General features: G+C 46.1%; 1 protein-coding gene across 37 annotated transcripts in view; it reads right to left on the bottom strand.

The window, feature by feature from the left end:
- The window catches only part of LOC129634267 (uncharacterized), a 296914-nt gene that overhangs the window by 207824 nt on the left and 66610 nt on the right, over positions 1-22480 (bottom strand). For 12 of the 37 annotated variants that reach the window (XR_008705552.1, XM_055556406.1, XM_055556454.1 and 9 more), the window contains 2 exons: positions 18575-18669; positions 15214-15311 (listed from right to left, as the gene is read on the bottom strand). Coding sequence is in view for 18 of the 37 variants with exons in the window: in XM_055556406.1 (XP_055412381.1) it covers positions 15214-15311; positions 18575-18669 (193 nt within the window). In the remaining 19 variants the exon portion in view is untranslated. Of the gene's footprint in view, positions 1-11102; positions 11309-12274; positions 12496-13431; positions 13520-15213; positions 15312-15740; positions 15814-15844; positions 15997-18574; positions 18670-21408; positions 22060-22480 lie in introns of those variants that run through there. The other 25 variants (XR_008705564.1, XR_008705582.1, XR_008705563.1 and 22 more) reach the window with 14 other exon arrangements.

The following is a 22480-nucleotide window of genomic DNA, read 5'->3' as shown; positions in this document are numbered from 1 at the left end:
CCTCTTTCTTTTTTTTTACTACCTAAATGTTTAAAGTATTTGTATGAGGCAGACCTACACAACCTCGCTGCTTTTCTACTAACAATGAGGCTGGTCTCAGTCCCAGCTTCTCTCTCCAAACAGCAAGACCTGTCCCTTCCCAGGGTTTAAAGTCCCAGCACCCGCCCCCTGCCTATCTGAACAAGCCCCTGCTCCCTCTCCCTTACCTGCCTCTGCCTCCCTTGGGTGTGCCCAGCAAATCCACTCAGCTGCCCTTGTTTGTTCTCTTCCACGCCCCTGTGTTTGTTCCCTAGGACTGCCATAACCAGGTACTGTCAACTGTGGGGCTTAAAGCAACAAATGAATTCTTCCAGTTCTGGAGGAGAGGTCCAAGTCAAGGTGTCACAGAGCCATGAAGGATCTAAAGGATCTACGGAAGAAACTTTTCTCTCTACTTTCTCTCTGCTTTAGGCATCTATCAAAAACAAGCCTTGACGCTTTTTGGATTGCAGCTACATAACTCCAATCTCTGTCCCACAAAGAGATTTTACCACATGTACCAACTCAAACATATAATTAGTAAAAAAATTCTTCAATGGACAAGTGTCGTCACAGGTGAAGAAATAAGGCAGGGACAAACGTGGGCTTGAATGGAGATGTGAAGCATGGCGGGGAGGTGAGGGACTCCTGGACAATTTAAGTTTGTGATAACGCAAATTCTAATAAAGTTGGGATGCAACTTGGAATTCTGCATTTCTAACAGGTTTCCTGGGGCTGTTGATGCTATTGGACTATGGACCATCCCTGAGGGCAGAGACCAAGTCTTATTATGTTTGTATTATACATTGCATGGTTTAAGGCTGAAAGAATGAGTGAATATTAAACTGCTGCAATCTACTTTAAAAACCAGGGCAACTGAACTCCTGCTATTTCTCTCATAGTTGCCCTTCAGAAAGACCCTCTGGCAGGCATGCGTCAACTGCTGACCTGGAATGTTCTCCTGGTAGCCCACCACTTTGTTTAGGGAGGGCAGCTCTTCATCCCTGTAGATCAGCTCTTAACCCCTGCAGACCAGAGGTCTCAGCTCTGCAGACTGAGCTTTGTAGAGCTAGGGAAGTACAGTTTCAAGGCCAGTGCAAGTTCATCTCCTCTCACTTGCATCAGCTTGGATAGGCTTCATGTGAAGCAATTCCATCTTTCTGTGTGTCTCAGAGGATGGTGGGGAACAGGACTCAGCATGTAATGAGTTTAGAGTGGTGATGCCCTTTAGCAACCCTAGCTTACCTGGCAGACGAGCTCTCATTGCTGTTTCAGATGGCACTCCTGTAAGTTACCATCCTCCACCCTGGCCCAGCCAGCCCCTGGTCTGGGACCCAATCTCCACCAAGAGTGGCCAGAAAGTTCAGCAAGCAAGAGCTTGGTCCCCAGCGCTCAGGAGGTCCATGCAGACCACCAGATGCTCTTCAATACCTACACAAGAGCACGCGCATGTACATGCACGCGCGCGCACACACACGGACACACACGCACACACACTGCACAGGTCAACTATCTGGGATTTCTGAAGCAGGGTGGGTGGGGGTCTAGAATAACTCTGCTTTGCACTCCCACGGCTCCATGCACAAAATCCAGCAACCGTTTGGTCAGAGCTCCTTTGGGGTCAACTAGAGGGCACCCTGATTTTGCCAAGAAACACGTGTTCAATTCCATATGTGAGCCCTGCTTTTGCTGACAGGCCATGACTGTGGCTGGGAAGGGAGGGGAAGCATGTGGATTCTGTCTGTTTGGGGGGGTGACAAAAGTGGAGTGGACTGGCAGTTAAAGCTCAGAATGAAGGTGGAAGAGAAAGCAGTAAAGAAAGGGCCTGGCTAGGGTCAGGTGACAACTGCTTCTTACTTAGACGCTGTATATTTAACAAAGAACTACTGAACTAGGTTATCAGGTATGATGCATTTTAAGTTCTCTATTTTTAAAAAAAATTCAACATTAATAACAAACATAGGACTTAACCTAATAGGAAAGTCAATTTTCTGGTTCTGACAGTACAATTATACAAGGTATTACTGGGGAAAGCAAGGTGAAGGCTACACAGCAATTCTCTGAACTATTTTTGCAACTTCCTCTGAGTCAAACTATTTCAAAACAAGTTGTTTTAAAAATTATCAAACACAGAAAGATATTACTGCATCTAAAATGTTATTAAGGTCAAAAATCTAAATTTGAGGTTTTATGTAAACCCTCAGCTTTCTCAAAATTTGAAGTTTTGTGTAAATCCTCAGCTTTCTCATCAAATAAGATGTTTAATAATAAAACTATGACTGTCTAGTCATAACAAAAGAGTCCAAAATGCAGTGCTTAGGTGCAGTCCCAAAAATGACAGAATGATCTCTGTTCATTTCCAAACCAAACCATTCAGTCACAGTAATCCAAGTCTATGCCCCAACCACTAATGCCGAAGAGGGTTCTATGATGACCTACCAGACCTTCTAGAACTAACCCCAAAAAAAGATGTCCTTTTCATCACAGGGGACTGGATGCAAAAGTAAGAAGTCAAGAGATACCTGGAAGAACAAGCAAATTTGGCCCTGGAGTGAAAAATGAAGCAGGGCAAAGGCTAACAGAGTTTTGCCAAGAGAACGCACTGGTCATAATAGCAAACAGCCTCTTCCAACAACACAAAAGGAGACTCTACATATGGACATCACCAGGTGCTCAATACCAAAATCAGATTCATTATATTCCTTGCAGCCAAAGATGGAGAAGCTCTAATACAGTCCGCCAAAACAATACCAGGAGCTGACTCAGATCATGAACTCCTTATTGCAAAATTCAGACTTAAATTGAAGAAAGTAGGGAAAATGGCTAGACCATTCAGGTATGACCTAAATCAAATCCCTTACAATTATATAGTGGAAGTGACAAATAGATTCACGCGATTAGATCTGATAGACTGCCTGAAGAACTATGGATGGAGGTTTGTGACATTGTACAGGAGACAGTAATCAAGACCATCCCCAAGAAAAAGAAATGCAAAAAGGTAAAATGGTTGTGGGAAGATGCCTTACAAATAGCTGAGAAAAGAAGAGAAGGGAAAGGCAAAGGAAAAAAGGAAAGATATACCCATATTAATGCAGAGTTCCAAAGAACAGCAAGGAGAGATAGCAAGCCTTCCTCAGTGATCAGTGCAAAGAAACAGAGGAAAACGATAGAATGGGAAAGACTAGAGATCTCTTCAAGAAAATTAGAGATAGCAAGGGAACATTTCATGCAAAGATGGGCACAATCAAGGACAGAAACAGTATGAACCCAAGAGAAGCAGAAGATATTAAGAGGTGGCAAGAATACACAGAAGAACTATTAAAAAAAAAATCTTAATGACCCATATAACCACAAAGGTGTTGATCACTCATCTAGAGTCAGACATCCTAGAGTGTGAAATCAAGTGGACTTTAGAAAGCATCACTATGAACAAAGCTAGTGGAGGTGACAGAATTCCAGCTGAGCTATTTCAAATCCTAAAAGATGCTGTTGTGAAAGTGTTGCACTCAATATGCCAGCAAATTTGGAAAACTCAGCAGTGGCCACAGGATTGGAAAAGGTCAGTTTTCATCCCAAACCTAAAGAAAGGCAATGCCAAAGAATGTTCAAACTACTGCACAATTGCACTCATCTCACATGCTAGCAAAGTAATGCTCAAACTTCTCCAGGCAAGGCTTCAACAGTACGTGAACGGTGAATTCACCTTCCAGATGTTCAAGCTGGATTTAGAAAAGGCAGAGGTTTTGATGTTTGGCAAAACTAATACAGTGTTTCAGGTTTAAAAATAAAATAAAATAAAAAAGAAAAGGCAGAGGAACCAGAGATCAAATTGCCAACATCCACTGGATCATAGAAAAAGCAAGAGAATGTCAGAAAAACATCTACTTCTACTTTATTGACTATGCTAAAGTCTTTGACTATATGGATCACAACAAACTGTGGAAAATTCTTAAAGAGATGGGAAGAGCAGACCACCTTACCGGCCTCCTGAGAAATCTGTATGCAGGTCAAGAAGTAACAGTTAGAACCGGTCATGGAACAACGGACTGGTTCCAAATGTGAAAGGAGTACGTCAGGGCTGTATATTGTCATCCTGCTTATTTAACTTATATGCAGAGTACATCAGGCAAAATGCCAAACTGGATGAAGCACAAGCTGGAATCAAGATTTCCAGAAGAAATATCAATAACCTCAGACATGCAGATGACACCACCCTTACAGCAGAAAGTGAAGAGGAACTAAAGAGCCTCTTGATGTAAGTGAAAGAAAACAGTGAAAATGCTGGCTTAAAATGCAACATTAAAAAAACCTAAGATCATGGCATCTGGTCCCATCACTTCATGGGAAATAGATGGGGAAACAATGGAAACAGTGACAGACTTTATTTTCTTGGGCTCCAAAATCACTGTAGATGGTGACTGCAGCCATGAAATTTAAAAATGCCTGCTCCTTGGAAGAAAAGCTATGACAAACCTAGACAGCATATTAAAAAGCAGAGACATTACTTTGCCGACAAAGGTCCATATAGTCAAAGCTATGGTTTTCCAGTAGTCATGTATGGATATGAGAGTTGGACCATAAAGAAAGCTGAGCACCAAAGAATTGATGCTTTTGAACTGTGGTGTTGGAGAAGACTCTTGAGAGTCCCTTGGACTGCAAAGAGATCCAACCAGTCCACCCTAAAGGAGATCAGTCCTGAATATTCATTGGAATATTGAAGTACTGAATATTGGAAGTATGGAATATTGATGCTCCAATACTTTGGCCACCTGATGCAAAGAACTGACTCATTGGAAAAATCCACAATGCTGGGTAAGATTGAAGGCAGGAGGAGAACGGCATTACAGAGGATGAGATGGTTGGATGGCATCACCGACTCAATGGACATGAGTTTGAGCAAGCTCCAAGAGTTGGTGACTGACAGGGAAGCCTGGTGTGCTACAGTCCATGGGGTCACAGAGTCAGACAGGACTGACTGACTGAACTGTACTGATGACTGTTTAAGAAAAGCTGTACTGTCACAAGAACATCTAAGTTGATAGCGGTACTCTATTTCTTGATTCAGGTCTTAATTACAAAATTGTTTGCATTATAAATATTATTAACATTCTATATTCTTTTTTGCTTTTGCACTTCTCAGTATGTGAGATATAATTTCATAATAAAATGATAAAATTAGTAATAATAAAACCAATCACTGGATTGAGTAATTAAATCAGTGCATACATGTAAAGTGCTGGCAAATAATAACATTCATATATTAGCCATCAATTAGGTTTTATTTGACATTAATTCATAGTCATTAGGAAAGAGACTGGAAGAATGTAGAAACAACAAAACCATCAGTAGCCACTATCCTGAATGATGTTTGTTTTTTTTTTAAATAAAAGTATGGTTGCTTTACAGTGTTTCAGGTATATAACAAAATGATTCAGTTACATATACATCTATTCTTTTTCAGATTTGTTTCCATTATAGGTTATTACAAGCTACTGAATTTATTTCCCTGTGCTTCTTGTTCTTGTTGTTTAGCTATATTATATGCAATACTGAATGACAAGGTTGCAAAGGACTTTTATTTTTGCTGATATTCTAATTTTCCCACAATCAATACAAGTTAAAAACAAACCTACAGTTCTTAGGATAAAAAAATGCTTTAAAAAAATTTTAATGTGCATACTGTTTCCATATAACACATGGAAGAAAACCGGGGGAGAGAGTTTGTAACAAAAACAAAATAGCAGATCCTACCGGAAGTCTGACTTTTCTCAGTGTTTCATAGTAGTTAGTCGCGTGTGTCCCACAGCCCATGGTTCTCAAAAAATATGGAGAGAGCAAGGGGTGGAACACACCCGTGCAGGTCAAAAAATGTAATGGCGATATATTTTTAACCACACATGTAATCCCATGTCCAAATATACCTCATACACGTAGGTACATATTACCAAAGAGAGGAGATATTAAATGTAGGTTAAACCTAGTTATGGGAAGCTCCTTGGCAGGCGGTAACCAAAAGCACAGAGACCATTCTGTAAGTTCCCCACAATATGGCTCCCATGGCGGACCCAACCCCAGCGCCTTCTGCGGACCTATGGCTGCCTGCCTTCTCCCACTGCCACCACCTCCCTCACTGACACCAACCATAGGGAACACTGAAGAACCATGACAAGCCAGGCCAGCATCTAGAGGCGCCGGGCATCCTGCCCCTGCCTCCCTGAGGCTCACCTGCCAGCAGGCTGTTGCAGGGGGTGGGCGGGCTCCTGCTGCCCTGGACCCAGGTCCCCCCGCCTCCCTCCACAGGCAGGGTCCCAGGCAAGCCGCTGCTGGAGAGCTGCCCCTGATCCACTGGGCTCCATTACGTGAAAATAAAACACCAGCCTGTTCTGGGCCTGCCCAGCACATTATGGGGAGGAAGCTATAAAAGCTGCCAACACGGGTTACCTCAAGCATGTTCCTTCTCAAATACGCTGGGAGCGAGGCATGGCCTTTCCTCTCCTCCCCGCCTTCCATCTTTCAGGCAAAGGCTTTCTGTGTCCTGTTTATTGACATCCTCGCCTCTTGGCTGGTCCAGCTGCGCCAGAGCCAGTTGCCCTCCTGGCCATTCAAAGTGCCCCCGTTCCGACCCACTGCCTGTAATGCGCACTTCCAGACCGCATGGCCCACTGGCTGCTCAAAGTCTGGCTCTGAAACCAAATAAAAAGCTTTTCATTTACACTCCAGTTTATGTGCAACAGCTCAAAAGCCTTATTTTCATGTCTTAGGCAGCTCCCACCTGAATAAATTCGCTCTAAGTGCCACTTTTCCTTTTGTGGATTATAAAGCAGTGAGGAGGGCTGAGGGATGGCCCTGCAGGATGCCACAGGCAGGCAAGGATGCAAAGTGACCCCTCGGGGACCAAGACAACTGAGCGATGCCAAGACCCTCGACGATGCACACCACAGCCGGGAAGGGCAGAAACCACAGCTACTCTTGGCTTTGTCATAGTTGAAAGCACAGCCCTGCCCAGTCCTGGTTCCAAATCCCAGCTCTGCGGATTTCTCAGTGTGTATCCTTGGGACATGGGCCTGCCTTAGAGCTTATTTCTTTACATATAAATAGGGAGAACACCTCAGGGAGAGGCTACTCTAATGACTGAACCTGACGATAAAATACATAAAGTTCTTACCACAGTAACTGGCACATAGAAACCCCCTGAGAGGTAGCATCCATTATCACTCAAATTCATTTTTAAGTGTTTGAAGGATGTACTTGATGCTAGGTGCCAGGTATAAGCAAAATCAACATGGTCCCTGGCTTCAAGGACTCAGAGGGCAAAGGGCAACAATCCTAACCCTTTGGGACCTCTGCTACAATGGCTGTGCACACACAAGACAGGGAAGGAGAGCTAAACCTGCCTGGGAAGGTCTGGAAATAATGAATGTCTAAAACATTCAACTCATTTAAGGCTGATGTTATCTGGTGGTTTCCAGCACCTATCTCTCCCTGCCGCCCCCAACTCCTGGGGGCCTTCCCACTATACCAGCCCCACCCTGGGGCCTCTGCCTGGGATGTGCCCCCCTCCCCCAACATTCCCATGATTGGCACCCTTGCTTCACTAGGCTTTCTGTTCACATGTCACCTTCCTGGTCACTCCAAAAAGACTTCTGTCCCCTTCTGCTGCTGTATTATTCTGCACTCACCAATACTGCATTCAAATCTATCTGCCTGCTTTTTTATTGTGCACCTTCTCCACTAGGATGGGATCTCCGTGGGGATGGGGACTTGGTTCATTGCTGTGAACTCTGAATCTAAAACAGTGCGGAATCAAATTAATGAGCCACAGTTAGAAACTGGGGACTCCTCACCCGTAAAGCACGAGGCTAAGAGTGTCATGTACATGGGCATTTAATGCTTACCACATCCTACTGGCCTCTTCTGCTGGGCCATCACCAAGAAGAGTGGAGGTGAATCACTCTAGGAGTGCCATAGCCAGCCCTAGTCTTCCCCATCATCCTTCCAAACTTCTGATAAACAGCTCCCAGGGAAACATCCCAAGAAGTAAGTTAAGCCCAAGGTCTCTCCTGTATCTGAGAGGCTTGCCCTCCAGAGTCTGCCCTTCCTAAAGATCAGAAAGGGCTCCACAAGTCCTACACAACCAAACAGCCACCATGTATTAGATGCTTCTTGTTGTGGTTTAGTCACTCAGTCGTGTCCAAGTCTTTGCAACCCCATGGACTGTAGCCCACCAGGCTTTGCTGTCCATGGGATTCTCCAGGCAAGAATACTAGATGGGGTTGCCATTTCCTTCTCCAGGGGACCTTCCCAGATCAGGGATGGAACCTGCATCTCCTGCACTAATAGGTGGGTTCTTTACCTCTGAGCCACCAGTTAAGTCCGCATTGGCTACTCATGTACAGACTTTGTCTCACATCCTCCCCACACTCTCCTTCATGGTCATGATCCCTCAATCTAGAGGGGAAACCAAGGGTCAGAACTCACTTTTCATGAACACACAGTTAAGAAGTGTCAGAGCTAGGAATCTGAACCCTGGTCTGTCTGATTTCAAAGGCCATGCCATTACCCACTATTTCGCCAGTGCCTCTGGGTGCCCACATGGGTTCTCCCCTAGCTTGGGTCAGCCTCCTTGGTCACTGATGGTGCACAGCAGATCAGAGAGCATGAGCTCTGGGCCAGACAGACACACTTTCCCCACTTCCACCAGCTGGGTCATGCCCAGGGGCCACCAAAGGCTGGGTCAGAGGCTCCCTCTGCTTCACAGGAGAACTGCTCCAGGAAGGCAGAAGACAGGGGCTCTGCCAGCACCTAGCAAGTACCCAACCCACTTTAAGTACATGAGCCCCAAACTCTCCGTGCAGGTCAGCATCATCTGTGGACAAGTTATATGATTTATTAAAGTCTCAGTTTACTTTTTTATGGAAGAGATGGTCATTTATCTGCCTTCAGTTATTAGTCAAAGGGGTGAAACATGTCAAATGCTTACAGCAATACCTGGCCCATGAGAAACACTCAATAAATGTTAGCTCATCATTGCATCCTATTTCGTAACCCAGGAAACAGACAACTAGGAAGGCAACCAACTTGCTTGACACCTCTCATCTGGTTCAGGGATTTGACCCCAGCCTGCCTGACCCCAGGCCACTTCGAGGTTGACATTAACACACCCACCCAGTGACCAGCAACACGGTAGAGAGAAATGTTATGTTTCAATAAAAAACTACAGCACACCCTTGCTGCTAAGTCACTTCAGTCATGTCCGACGCTGTGCAACCCCATAGACGGCAGCCCACAAGGATCCCCCATCCCTGGGATTCTCCAGGCAAGAACACTGGAGTGGGTTGCCATTTCCTTCTCCAGTGCATGAAAGTGAAAAGTGAAAGTGAAGTCGCTCAGTTGTCAGCACACCCTTATGGGTATCCAATTCTGGTCCTGCTCTTTGTCATTGACATAGTTTTCACCTCTTGGTAAATTGCAATTTTTACTTTGTTACCCCCCTGTAAATTGGATTGGATCCTGCCATCATAGACATTTCTGTACTCACCAAATTCTCCATTCTTCTAGTTTCCCACTTTTTCCCACCCTCCTGGCATGGATTCCTTGAGAACTACAACCTGACCACCCAGTTCCTTATCAGAAGTCCAAGCTGGTGGTGGCTGACCTTCCCCTCCAGATCTAAAGAAGTCTCACAAGCTGAAGCCAGACTACAATGTGATAAAAACTTCAAAAGACTCATCACCACAGCAGATCGTGAACTCTCTCATTTAAATGCCTGACCGTTCACACTATCCAGCAAACACCCTCCACTGCATGAGGCCAACAGGCGGTTCAGCTGGTCCTGCATGAACGAAAGGTGACTGAGCAAGAAACGAACTTACACCGTTCAAAAGAAGAATGCATCCTCTGTCCTTGAACAAGAGGACGGGCGACAAAGACTTTCCCCTTGATCAAACTTTAGCTGGCTTCTCTGAGCCCCAAGCCCTCTTCTCAAAGGGCCCTGACCTTGGCCTTCCTAGGCAGGCTTCCATAGCCCAGTCTTCGCAAGAATCCTGCTGAGTCAGTTCAGAGACAATCTCCCACCTTTGATGTGTCAGTCCTTGGCCTGCCTTTAGCAAGAATCCTGTTAGATCAGTTTAGTAAGAATCAGCTACTAAGAGGATGCCTCCTCTTAGTAATTTTCCATCCACTGAGGCCTTCATCCTGCTGCTTGGGGCTAAATCCCCACCTGCCCTTGTGTTCAGAGTTCAACCCGATACTGCAGTACCCCTACTGCAATACCCCTGAATAAAACATTCTTTATTATTCTAACAAGCATAAAAATAATTTTTTCTTTAACTACCCTAAGGCTTGCTTCAAGTAGGAGGGCTTCCCTTCCTGAAAATTCTCCAGTCATGTCCCAGTCAAATCCCATCCCAGATCTCCTGCAAGTAACCTTTCTCTTCTGCTCAGCACGAGCAAACCTCCAACAACCAAGGCGCTGCTTCCCTGCTCTATGGATCTTTGCCTCTCGCAGGCTGGCTGCCAGCCCACCACTTCCCAGCCGTCTATGCACGCAGAGAACATGAAAATACAGAAATGCCTTCCCCATCTGGAAACGCCTCAGAGCTAAACATTATGTAGGATGTGATGGTGTTCTTCTACCCAAAGCGAGACTAAGAGAAACACCGAGACAGGAGGAGACTGCTGCCGAAGGCCAGTGCGTCAGCAAGAGCTAAATTTAGCAACCGAAGCCTCTAACTTATTCTTTTAGGAAGAAAGAGCAGCAGAAGAAAAAAATGTATGCACATATTTAAGTGAAAAAACCTTTGAGAGAGGTAGAGAGTCCACATCCTTAGTGACCTGAAGAAATGCATGAGGAGGGACCACTCTTGGGGACCCTGCCTCAAGTCAGGTTGGGAGGGGGGGGGTCCTTTGGACCCAGTGAATGCATGATACAAAGGAAGCTGTAGACTGAGAAATCCAAACATTAAGTGCTGAGGGCAAGCGGAACATGTGGATTCCGAAAAGTTACCAATTCTGGAAAAAACCGTAACACAGGTTTTCAAACAGATTTTGTCTTCTAGTAGAGTGGCTAGTATAAAAACATACATCAAAAAAATAAATAAATAAAAAGAAAAACATACATCATCTAGGCCCCAGTGCCTCCAGGGAGGGTCTGGAAACCTGGGAGAAGAGATGGAGACGTTCCAAGTGATGCAAAGTGGTCATCTGAGCACACGTGGGGAGTCTCAGCTCTGTCTGTAGCCAGCTCTGCCCGGTTGAGCCATTTCCCCATCTCTGGGCTAAGGATAACTGTCTGTGAAATAACGGTACAGCCTGACTGCACTGAGACATTATAACATAGGGAGACACACTCTGTTCTGGATTTATGTGTGGGGAAGCTGGTGGACATTATCAGATTCTACCCCACTCCCACCAGAATCAAGACTTCTGCCTTGACCTTGATAAAAGATCCGTTATTAAGGTATTTCACCACGCTCTTAGAAATGTATCAGTTCCCACAAAGGGCTAATAATCTCACTGTAAACAGAGTCCTCATAAGTCAGTAAGAAAAATACAAGAACCTCAACTGGAAAATGAATGAGGGACATGAGCAATTCACAAAAACATACAATAACTTAATTCTAGGGGCGAGGGGGCGGAATGAGAATCCTTACTGGTAACAAGAAAAAGGACATAATTAAAATAAACATGAGACAGTTTTCCCCACATGTCAATTAGCAAGTTCCTAAAATCTCAATAATACCCAGCAAGGGCTGGGACTCAGAGAATTTCAAATCCTAGTGTATCATCAGTAGACAGCAAGGCAGCCTGACTTAACCAGTGGCAACCTGGCCAGATGACACCCCAAGCCACCTAGTAATTCTGTTGGGGAAGCACCGCCTGAAACCTTTACTATGGCCAGGCACCACAGTAACCACGCACACGAGCTGTTTTACAACAGGAGGCCCTGGTAAGGAACACAGAACTAATAAGCCATCACCGACCGGAAGAGTTCATAGATCAAGAACTTCTTATTTTCAGCATATGAGTCAGAAATCACTCAGCCATGATTAATAGAAGCCACCAAAGTTGACATGGGATGGCTTAAGTGGAGAAAAATGGAATTCATTAGCTCACGTTACTGGGTTGTCCGGAGCACACATATAGCTTTAGGCATGACTGGATCTAGGTGTTCAAACATCAGGGCTCTATTTGTCTGACTTTCTCCATTTATTGACCAAGATATTCACCAACAGAACCAATAAATTGCCTTCAGTGGAAGAAATTTTTCAATAAAAAAGATATTCGCCAACAGGCTTACATTTATACCCTATCAATCCCAGCAAAAGTACATCATCTTCCCCAAGAGCTCTGGCGGAGAAGTGCCGGGAAGGACTCAACTGGCTACATTCAACAGCCTACTCCTAGGGACACAGGGCAAAGGAGTGCCTTCCAGTCACACGGAAAAGGTATTCTCTTCCTAGAAGGGAGTGGGAGCTGCTGGAAAGGAAAAAAACAGTTCCACCTTAATGAATCTCTCCCACTTTAAGAACACGTTAGTTTCTTGGCACAGGCATTCACTGGCAGTGGTAGGCATGAATGACACCATCAAGCTGGGGTTACTTTGCCACTAAGGCAAAATGAATTATTAGTCTACATTCAGACTACAACAACAATCTAAGTGAGAATGCATTTTTTTTAACTCACATTTGAGGTATGAGTTACATATAGTAAGACTCACCCTTTTTAGTAAAGAGTTCTATCCATGTTAGTGAATGCACACAGCTATGTGTGACCACCACCACAATCAGGATATAGAACATTTCCATATCCCACTCCCAGCCCCTAGCAACCACTGATTTGCTCTGAAGCCTTATAACTGAGTACAATGAAGTTATATTTCCAGAATATCATAAAGTTCTTCAATGTGCAGCCTTTTAAGTCTGGGAGCAACCCACTCCAGTACTATTGCCTGGAAAATTCCATGGATGGAGGAGCCTGGTAGGCTACAGTCCATGGGATCGCAAAGAGTCGGACACAACTGAGCAACTTCACTCACTCTCTCTCACTTAGAACGCACTTGAGATTCATCATGTCAGCGCACGTGTCAAGTAGTTCACTCCTTTTATTGCTGATCATGGATACACTCCCCCCAACACACACACACCCCATACCCCAAATGCTTAAATTTCCTGTATGTGCCCAGGAACATGGGTTACATCCAAGAGCAAAATAACGTTTTTACTTTATTCTCGTGGCACTTTCATTTTAATGGTAAGAAACCAAAAATGGATAAACACACACAGTTCATCAGGAAGTAAGAAATGACATGAATCTAAACAGAGCAGGCTGGCACATGGAGCGGGTGGTGCCACTGCAATAAAGGATCAAGAAGAGCCTCCGAGGGACGCACAGCAAGCAAGGCAGACACCTTACCACATTCCAGACAGAAGGAATCACCGGAGCAGAGGCCTGAGATCTAAATGGGCTTGGGGTGTTTGAGGAACAGCAAGCTGCCCAGAGGCTGCAGGGATCACAAACATGGAGAGGACAGGAGATGAGGTGGGAAGGAGGGCAGGGCCTCGTAGACAAGGGTGATGAAACCTTTGGGTTTCACCCAAGTGAGATGGCAAACTGTCTAATCCAGACACCCCACACCCTCTGCCTTCTCCACACCGACACACAAGAGGCTGGGTCCTGCTGGAGACCTTTCCAGAGCCTCCCAAGTAAGAGCCACGGCAAACCCCACCTCCACACCCACCGCCTCCCCTGCTCTGACACCTCACAGAGCAAGCTCCTTGGAGCCTGCCTGCGACTCCACTTGCTACCCATATACACTGGGTCCTATGTCTTCCCAGCAGGACCAGCTACATCCTTTGCCAGTCCCAGATGGGACTGCCAGATAAAATGGGTTAACCTTGAATTTCAGATATACCATGAGTATTTTTTAATGAAAGTATGTCCCAGATACTGCATGGGACCTACCTGGGCCTCTCTTCCAGCTACTTTACAGAGGAAACAAGTATCAGCCTCTCCGTACTACACTCTCCACAGCTGCGTCCTCACCCACTCAGACAGTCTTCGCCTCAGCCCTGGATCCAACGCACTCCTGCCTACTCAGTTTTTTGTACCATGTATTCCCCTTCTCCTCTCTGCATCTTCAACTTCTGGTCTCCCAGAGGCCTACTTTTCTCCTGCAGTTCAACATGCTCCAGTCTTTCCCAGTTTGTTAAACCTTCCCTGGATCCTCCCATACTATTACCCTTCCCTCCGTGTTCAGATACTTTGAATGATGTATCACCTTCCCTCGACTTCCTCACCTCCCCATGTCCAGTCAACTCCCCACTCCCTGGCCATCTCCTCCTGAACTCAAGGACACTGCTCTTGCTACAATCATCAGTGACCTTCTCGGCATTCAATTCTCAAGTGCCATCTTTCTCTCCATCTTAAAGCTCTCTTGGCTTGGCTTCAGTGACACCAAATTTCCTGGCTTACTCTATTGGAGGCAGCTGCTTCACAGTTGGCTCCTCCTCCATATACACTGGGATCCTGAGTCTCTGTCCCGGACTCTCCATGGACACAGTCCATGCTCACCCTCAGTGGAAACCATAGGGTCTACATGAGGAAGAAGTCCTCATCTCTCTACACTTCTCTCCTGAGCTTCAGATTCTAATGAATACAAGGCAGCTCCACTGTTACCTCCTTGAACTCAATATGTCCAAAATCAAACTAAACCAGGGAAGAGTGGACTCATATTCCCAACCTCCCTCACCCCTGGCATCACCTCCTATTTTCCATATGTGACTGGCACATCCATTAATCCATTTCCAAGTCACAAACTCAGGTTTCAACCTTGGCTCTTCTTCCTCCTTCTCTCTGATATAGAAATCCTATCAGTTCTGTTCTCTAAGTGTCTCTTGATTACATACATTCTCTCCCCTGTTTCAGTTACTGCTCTCTCCCCACTACTGGAATCTCAACAGCCTCCCAGCCCGGCCTGTTTCCAGTCTTGCCCCTTCTGTTTGCACCCAGCAGCCCCATCCCTCAATGCCGCCTCTCAAAGGATAGACCAAGGTTCTCTCAATATACCTCAATCCTCAGCCAGACCACACCATCTCTGGCCTCCCTCCAGGCTTCTGCACACCCCCCTTCCTCTGCCCAGCATGCCCTTTTCACCCCGTTTATGTCCTCACTCCCCAGCAGAGCTAGCCGACTCACCAGCCACAAGCAGTCAGCAGTGGTGAGGGTGCCAGTACACTCGGGTTCCCTGGGTTCCAGCCACAGTCTCCCCACTTGACGGGTGTGTGCCTTTAACCCTTCAGGAAAGGAGGAGTGATAATTGAGAGGATGTCATTGGTTAGGTACCAAACCATCTCCGCTCCTTCCTAACAGAACCCCAAATCTGTTCAGGGGCCACATGCTCATTCCAGTGAACCCATCATGATTGGTATAACTTATAGAAACCTGCCTTCTTTTTGCCCATGATTAATTCTGGCCAGTGCAATGTAAGAGGAAATCTACAGAGGACTCTTGGAAAATACGACACTAGTCTTTTAGAACCAGGCAAGAGAACCCCCTGCTCAGGGCCCCAACGGGCAGGAGGGTCCCATTGATCATAGACCACAGGTACAAGTTAAACAACACATTGGCACCCCATCCCTCAGAGTCACACAGCATCATCCATAACCCTCAACATCTGCTTTGAAGACTAACACAGTTCAGGTCCCAAAGAAAATACTTCACACCTCTTGCCCTAGGTCTTGAAAACAAAAGGTAACTGCGTCCAACGGAGAAGGTTGGTAGATGTCCTTTGGCCAGCTGAAGAGACAAAGACAAACACTGCTGTAGAGTGTTGGGAGCACTTGAGAGCAGACAAATGAGCTTGTCAAACCCTTCCTCTCAGCACAAACACAACACGTTCTTGCAAAATGAGAAATTCAGGAAGGCTTAACATCATGAGAAATTCAGGAAGGCTGAACGTCCCTCTTCTTGCTTCTGTTCCTATTCAAGGTTCCACAGATCAGTGTTATATTAGCACCAGTGACACACGTGGCTGAGCAACTTTTTGCAAAACTGTATCATTTTTCCATAGATACATGTTATATGCAGATACACAACTCACACATATATGAAATAAAACACGCATGAAGCATAATACTAATTCTTATTTTTGGAAATGAAATGGACATTGAGCACTGTAATTACAGACATTAAATTTTTAAAACTAAAACTAAGATTTAATTTTCAAAACATTAAATGACTTTGGGCTTTTAAAGAATTTTGACTAAAATGTTAATATTAATTATTAATTTTATTCTGCCTCATTATTTTTAATAGATAAATCTAAGTATTTTAGAAGAAAAATAGCTTCTTAAAAAGACCACAACTACTATCTTGTTTGAATATAATTGTGAGTATAATTGTGTAATTTGGGTAATTTTGTAGGCAAGGTAAATGCTCTTATGTTTGCACCTAACACTGGCACTGCACAATATAAAGATAAACGGCAAAACTCATGCTAACAAGTTAATTTTTCTTTACCTAGAATGTTCAACAGCAAACAAAAAATGACGAGAGACAACAAAACAAAGTCAAAAGCTCTGTTTTAGTATCTTAAGTGGCAATTTTTTCCTGCTTTTTGAAAAGGGATTTCACACTTTTCACCTTTCACTGGGCCCCCACAAACTATGTAGCTGGCCCTGATGGCAGAGCAGAAAGAATCTTCATCCTTTTGGTCACTGGCCAGCCACTGCCAACCTTAGGCCCACCAATCCCAGATTTGTTGGTTGGTTATTTTTTTTAAGGTTTTTTTGATGTAGGCCATTTTTAAAGTTCTTATTGAATTCATTACAATATTGCTTCTATGTTTTATGTTTTGGTTTTTTGGCCACAAGGCATGTGGGACCCTAGCTCCTCAACCAGGGTTCGAATCCACAACCCCTGCATTGGAGGGCAAAATCTTAACCACTGGATCCTAGGCAGTCTCCAGATTTCTTGTTTAATCAACAATCAATGTCATTCTGATTAAAGCCACTGTAAGGCTTTGACTTGAGGTAAGTGACTAACAAATAGCTCAGTTTTGAGTACTCACTATGAGCCAGCACAGTGCTGAAGAGGAAGCTCTTGCAGCACTGCTCGGCACATAGTAGGGTGCCATGCAATTCACCATCTTAACTGAGTACTTTTCAGAGTTAAAAGAGGGTACATAAAAAACAATGTCAGAACCAGAGGACCTTACCAGGCCAGCTAAGAATCATCACGCTATTGTTAGCTCTTCTTCCCGTGTATTAACTTGAACAATATTCTCTGTTCCCCAAATCTTCATGAAGGGCCCACAGCACCCTTCAGGTGCTCTGCTGCAGCACTGCTCACAGTCTGTAGCTCAAGGATGTCTTACAAGTCCATCTACCTGAGCAGACAGCAGCTCTAAGGAGGTAGGGGCTGGGTGTGTTCTGTCCTCCGCTGCAGGCACCCACAGGGCCTCCTGAAGAGTGGGTCCTCAATTTCTTCTGCAAAATGAACTCATCTGGTCTCTCCTGTGGATGCCTGCCTGACCATGGTGATGCCACTATAGAGTGAAATGCCCTTACATTTTCATTTGGGTTCTGTGGGAATGGGCCCTTTACTTCCTTCACTAACATGTCCCCTGAAGTCCTAAATGCAGTGCCCAGGAGGTAACGGTACTCAGGCAGTGCCTGCTGTGCTTCCAGCATCCTTTCCAACAACCAGGTAACACCTGGGGATTTTAACAACAGAGGGAAGGTGAACCTAGCATTCCTACTGCGCTGTATCTAGTTATAACGTCTTGTTCCAGAAGATTAAGGATCAAGACGAGGGAGCCCATCCTACCTAGGCACTAGGCTTTATTTCTCTCTTGTCATGTGACTTTTTTAAGCTGTGCTTTTCTGGCAGAAGCTCGCATGTATCTCACCGGATGAGGAGGAACCCAACTTCCTAGCCCCTTCTGCCCCCAGACATGGCTCTCCATATCATGAGATAGTAATCCATCTCTTCCAGCAGACCCCAGAGCACAAAATCCTCTCCCACGAAGGAAAAGACCAGTCCAACACAGGCTTCAATGAGCTAGAAAGGAAGGACAGAAGGAAACACAAAGGCTGCTCTTTCCCGCCTGCCTTCTTTTCACATGCAATCAGCGCACAGTCCCTTTGGGAGTCAGATACAACGGTGGCCAAGCAGTTCAGCTGCCTCACCCCAGCTGCCTACCACCATCCAACCCCACTGGCAGAGCCCCATTCCACTCTCCAGAAGAAGACGAGTCCTGCTCTGGACTTTCATCAGCATCAAGGACCAGCTGCGGTTTGGGGGTTAACATCCTACCAGCTGTCCAGCTGCCTGCAGCCATGCCAGAGACATCACTCTACTGGGGACCCTCCCCTGGCAGCCAATCAAATCCATCATGGCCCACTTTACATCACCTCTCCTATGGTCTGCTCTCAGGCAACCCGTCCGGCAGAACACAAGTGGTGGTGAAAGCCATGCAAATACTTAAACAGCTCCCATAAGACATTACCCACTTTGTTGTTCCCACACTGTGTGGGATTTCAGAAACATGCCTTACCTTTCACTACCCAGGGGTACTCTTTCTCCATCAGTGAGGGATCCTTTTTCTTTTCCCCCTCATTAATGCAGATGTCACTGGAGCAGCCATTAAACCTAAAATGAAATTTTGAGGTAATTATCTGTCTTTAGACATAGAAGAAGGCTTTACAACGTAAAGTAAATTCTTTCTGGAATTTTGTGGATTTTTCTTCCTGACCCTTTATATCTCACTTTCCTACTTTATAGGACTTAAATTTTTTTTCCTGAGTCAACTTCACTAGCTAAAAAAAGAAACACTTCTGGTTGTGGGAGGAAGGGAGGGGGAGACAAGCAAATACAATGGGGTCCCCTGGCCCCCATCTGTTCCAAATCTTCCCCTCACAGGATGTAATGTCTAAAAAGCAAGAAAAATACTCCTTCCTCTTCCAATATTAGGCAGGATCTTGCATGCTAAGAGAAGAATGTCTGGATACTCAGTGGGTTTTCATCTGTTTTTTAACTCACATATGGCCGAATTACCCTGGCCGCCCAATCCCATTTCCCCCTCTCCCTCAAAACCTCAGGTGCTCAGCAGGGCTCACGGCTAGCAAAGTGCATCCTGGTTTAGCCAAGGAGCCCCCACCCCTCCACACCACACCACCAACCCCTCTGGCACAAAAGATTTGCTCTAAGCCTCCCCAATAACTTCTGCAGATTGCTTAGCTGATGACCTGCCAAAGGGAAGCCAGGACCCCCCGAGGAAGTAGGCCACATGCTCAGTTGCTCAGTTGTGTCCGACTCTTTGCAACCCCATGAACTGTAGCCCGCTAGGCTCCTCTGTCCATTGGATTTTGCAGGCAAGAATACTGGAGTGAGTCGCCATTTCCTCCTTCAGGAAGTGGGCCACCCGGGGAAGGTAAGATGAGTGGGCTCACTGGTCTGCACTTCTCCTGCGCCCTCATGTCCTGCTTCCAGGGACGACACAGGCGCAGATGAACACGCGCAGCCAAGGCCAGCGCATTCCAACAGGAAGGAGGTTCCCCAGTAGCTGCTACAATCCTACCAATGCCTTTCCAAGACAGCGAGAACGCTATTTATAGGAAGGGGAGCCAACTGGGCGAGGCCAGTCCCACCAACCCTTCTTCCCAGCTTCTGTAGTTCTCCTTCAAATTAAGTGAAGAGGGCTTCCTCCCTGAATTGCCCAGTTTTTACAAGGGCAGAGCTCTCATTTAAATGACTGAGAAACCCCGACTGAGACGGCAAAGAATCTGCTTGATCTGCCCCTCCCTCTCTGGCCCTCCAGGTTCCTCTACTCTGGCTCCACAGCCACCTATGTTTTTCCCACATCGTACACCTAGGATTTCAGAAACACTCCTTTCTGCCCTCCCTGAACCACGTTCCCTCATGCATCTTGGCATGTGATCCAAATTATCCTTCCTTCCTGCGCTCTCACCACTTCTTATCACAACCAACAAGACCCTGTGTGCTCTACCCTGGCGTGCTACCTCCTCCCTGCTGTTCCTCAATATGTCCCAGGGACTTTGCACTTGCTGTTGCCCCTACCCAGACCACGTTCTTCTGGGTGTTTGAAATTCTGGCTCCTTCACATGATATAAATTTCTGCCTTAAAATCACCCCCCTAGATGGGCCTTGCTCATAGAAACCATCTCCATTATTCTCTCCTTGCTCTACCCCACATGCCACACAAAACAGTCAAAAAAAAATTTTTTTAAGGGGAAGAGGAAGAGGAGCCCTCTTGGGATCAGCTCTCTGCTCTCTAAAACCAAGCCCAAAGAATGAACGTGCAGACACAGGAGTGGAAGGGGAGGGTGGAACAAATTGGGAGAGTTGGATTGACATATATATACTACCGTGTATAAAATGGCTAGCTCCTAGGAAGCTGCCGTGTAGTACAGGGAGCTCAGCTCAGTGCTATGTGATGACCTAGAGCAGCGGGATGGGGGGATGCGGGAGGGAGGCTCAAGAGGGAATCCATCTAGTGTACTTATAGCTGATTCACTTCACTGTACAGCAGAAACTAACACAACATTGTAAAAGCAATCATGTGCGCCTGCTAAGCTGCTTCAGTCTTGTCTGACTCTTTGAGACACTATGGACTGTAGCTGCCAGGCTCCTCTGTCCATGGGATTTTCCATGCAAGAATACTGGTGTGGGTTGCCATGCCCTCCTCCAGGGGATCTTTTTGAGCCAGGGCAATTACTCCAATAATAAAATAAAAATCAAACAAATTAAAAAAATAAAACCAAGCCCGGCTTTGTCCCCATCTTCCTGACTTTCTCTGCCCCTCTATGCCCAGCCCCCACCAAAGACGCCATTTCTGTTGGCTGCCCTGCAAGAGGGTGATGGATTCCACAGGCCAACCCCTCTCAGCTCACTTCTCTGCTCCCCACAAAATTAGAAGGCCAGCGAGGAGCAGAGTGAGCTGCCCGAGCCCTTTTGCGCTCTACTGCTCAAAGCAGAGAGCCTGGGAGGAAGGAGAGTTCATTAGGCCAGAAAGCCACGCAGGGAGGCCCACGCCCTAGTGGCTGGTGAGTTCCAGCGGCTAGCTTGGAGGGCGGGGAGGGGAGCTGGTTGTAGAACAAGCCCAAGTAAGTTTCCACATAAAGGAAAAAAGTAAACAGATGAAGGCTCTTCCTCAGCCCTTTCAGCCTCTCAGAGGAGAGCAAACCTTCAAGTGTTTGTCAAAAAGCTAATCCGATTTAAAAATGCTTTGAAAGGGCTGAAAGAGGAAACAGCAACTACTGACCACCCCGTGCACTGGCCTGCAGCCTAGGCGCGCCCACTTTCCCCTCGCTTGGCTCGCTCTGTCTTGCGGGTACTGTTCACACAGAGACCCAGAAAATCGGAAGGTACCTGGGTGGAAGAGGGAACCAACCCTCATCCCCTCAGTCGTCCACTACGGTCTGCGGACCCCTTTTCCCGCCAAGAAAGAAGGCTTCACGAGAGCAGAAAACCGGCCAGGACTGGAAAACGCGGATTCCACACAGCCATCACTCCAAGACACTCATCCCCCTCTCGCGCATGGAATCTGGGAGCTACTGAATGGGTCTGTCCCTGTTTCCCGGAAGCAGTTCTCTCTCCCACCCCAACCCCCCAGCACAGGTGGGCCTCGTTAGTGGCAGCACGTTTTAAGTTCAGGTGGAAGGAACTTCCAAATGGTTTTGCCCAGCAATTAAAGGAATGAAGCCTCCCCAGTGGCTCAGTGGTAAAGAATCTGGCTGCAGTGCAGGAGCCACAGGAGACATGGGTTCAATCCCTAGATCAGGAAGATTCCCTGGCAGAGGACGTGGCAACCCACTTCAGTATTCCTGCCTGGAGAACCCCATGGACAGAGGAGCTTGGCAGGCTACAGTCCACAGGGTCACAAAGAGTCGAACACAACTGAAGCCACTTAGCACACAGGCAACAATTAAAGAAATAGAAACCCTTCTCAAATATTCCAGATTCTGGTTCTGTCTTGCTTCGGAAATTTTACCAGATGCTGTCACCTAGTACCATCATGCTACTTACGGTGACCAACCACCCAGGTTGCTGGGGACTTGTCCAGGTCTTAGCACTGAAACTTCTGCATCCCAGGATGGTCGGTTAATGATCACTCCCCAACCTCCTCCCCTCCCTTTCCCACAGTTTCATGTGGGCACATATTTTGGCAAAGCGGACTTCCTGGTATTGCTCCCTAATCCTTATGCCCTTGCTGTGTGTTAGAGGGAAGAAAAGTGATGAATCCAGAGGCAAGTCTCCTTCTACCAGAGCCTTTAACTTAAAAAGAGGAAAACAGATAAGAATAATATCAAACCTGCAGCACTTTGCTGTATATACTTTGTTTTGATTAATCTATGAGGTTGGTACCATTTCCAGACTGGAAAACTGAGGCCCAGAGTCACACATAATAAGTGGTAGGGCTGGTAGCCCAGCGCAGACAATT

Source organism: Bubalus kerabau, chromosome 1, assembly GCF_029407905.1.
Source record: "Bubalus kerabau isolate K-KA32 ecotype Philippines breed swamp buffalo chromosome 1, PCC_UOA_SB_1v2, whole genome shotgun sequence".
NCBI lineage: Eukaryota > Metazoa > Chordata > Mammalia > Artiodactyla > Bovidae > Bubalus > Bubalus kerabau.
Note: the sequence above shows the minus strand (reverse complement) of the source record. Positions and strands in the feature narration are given on the sequence as shown.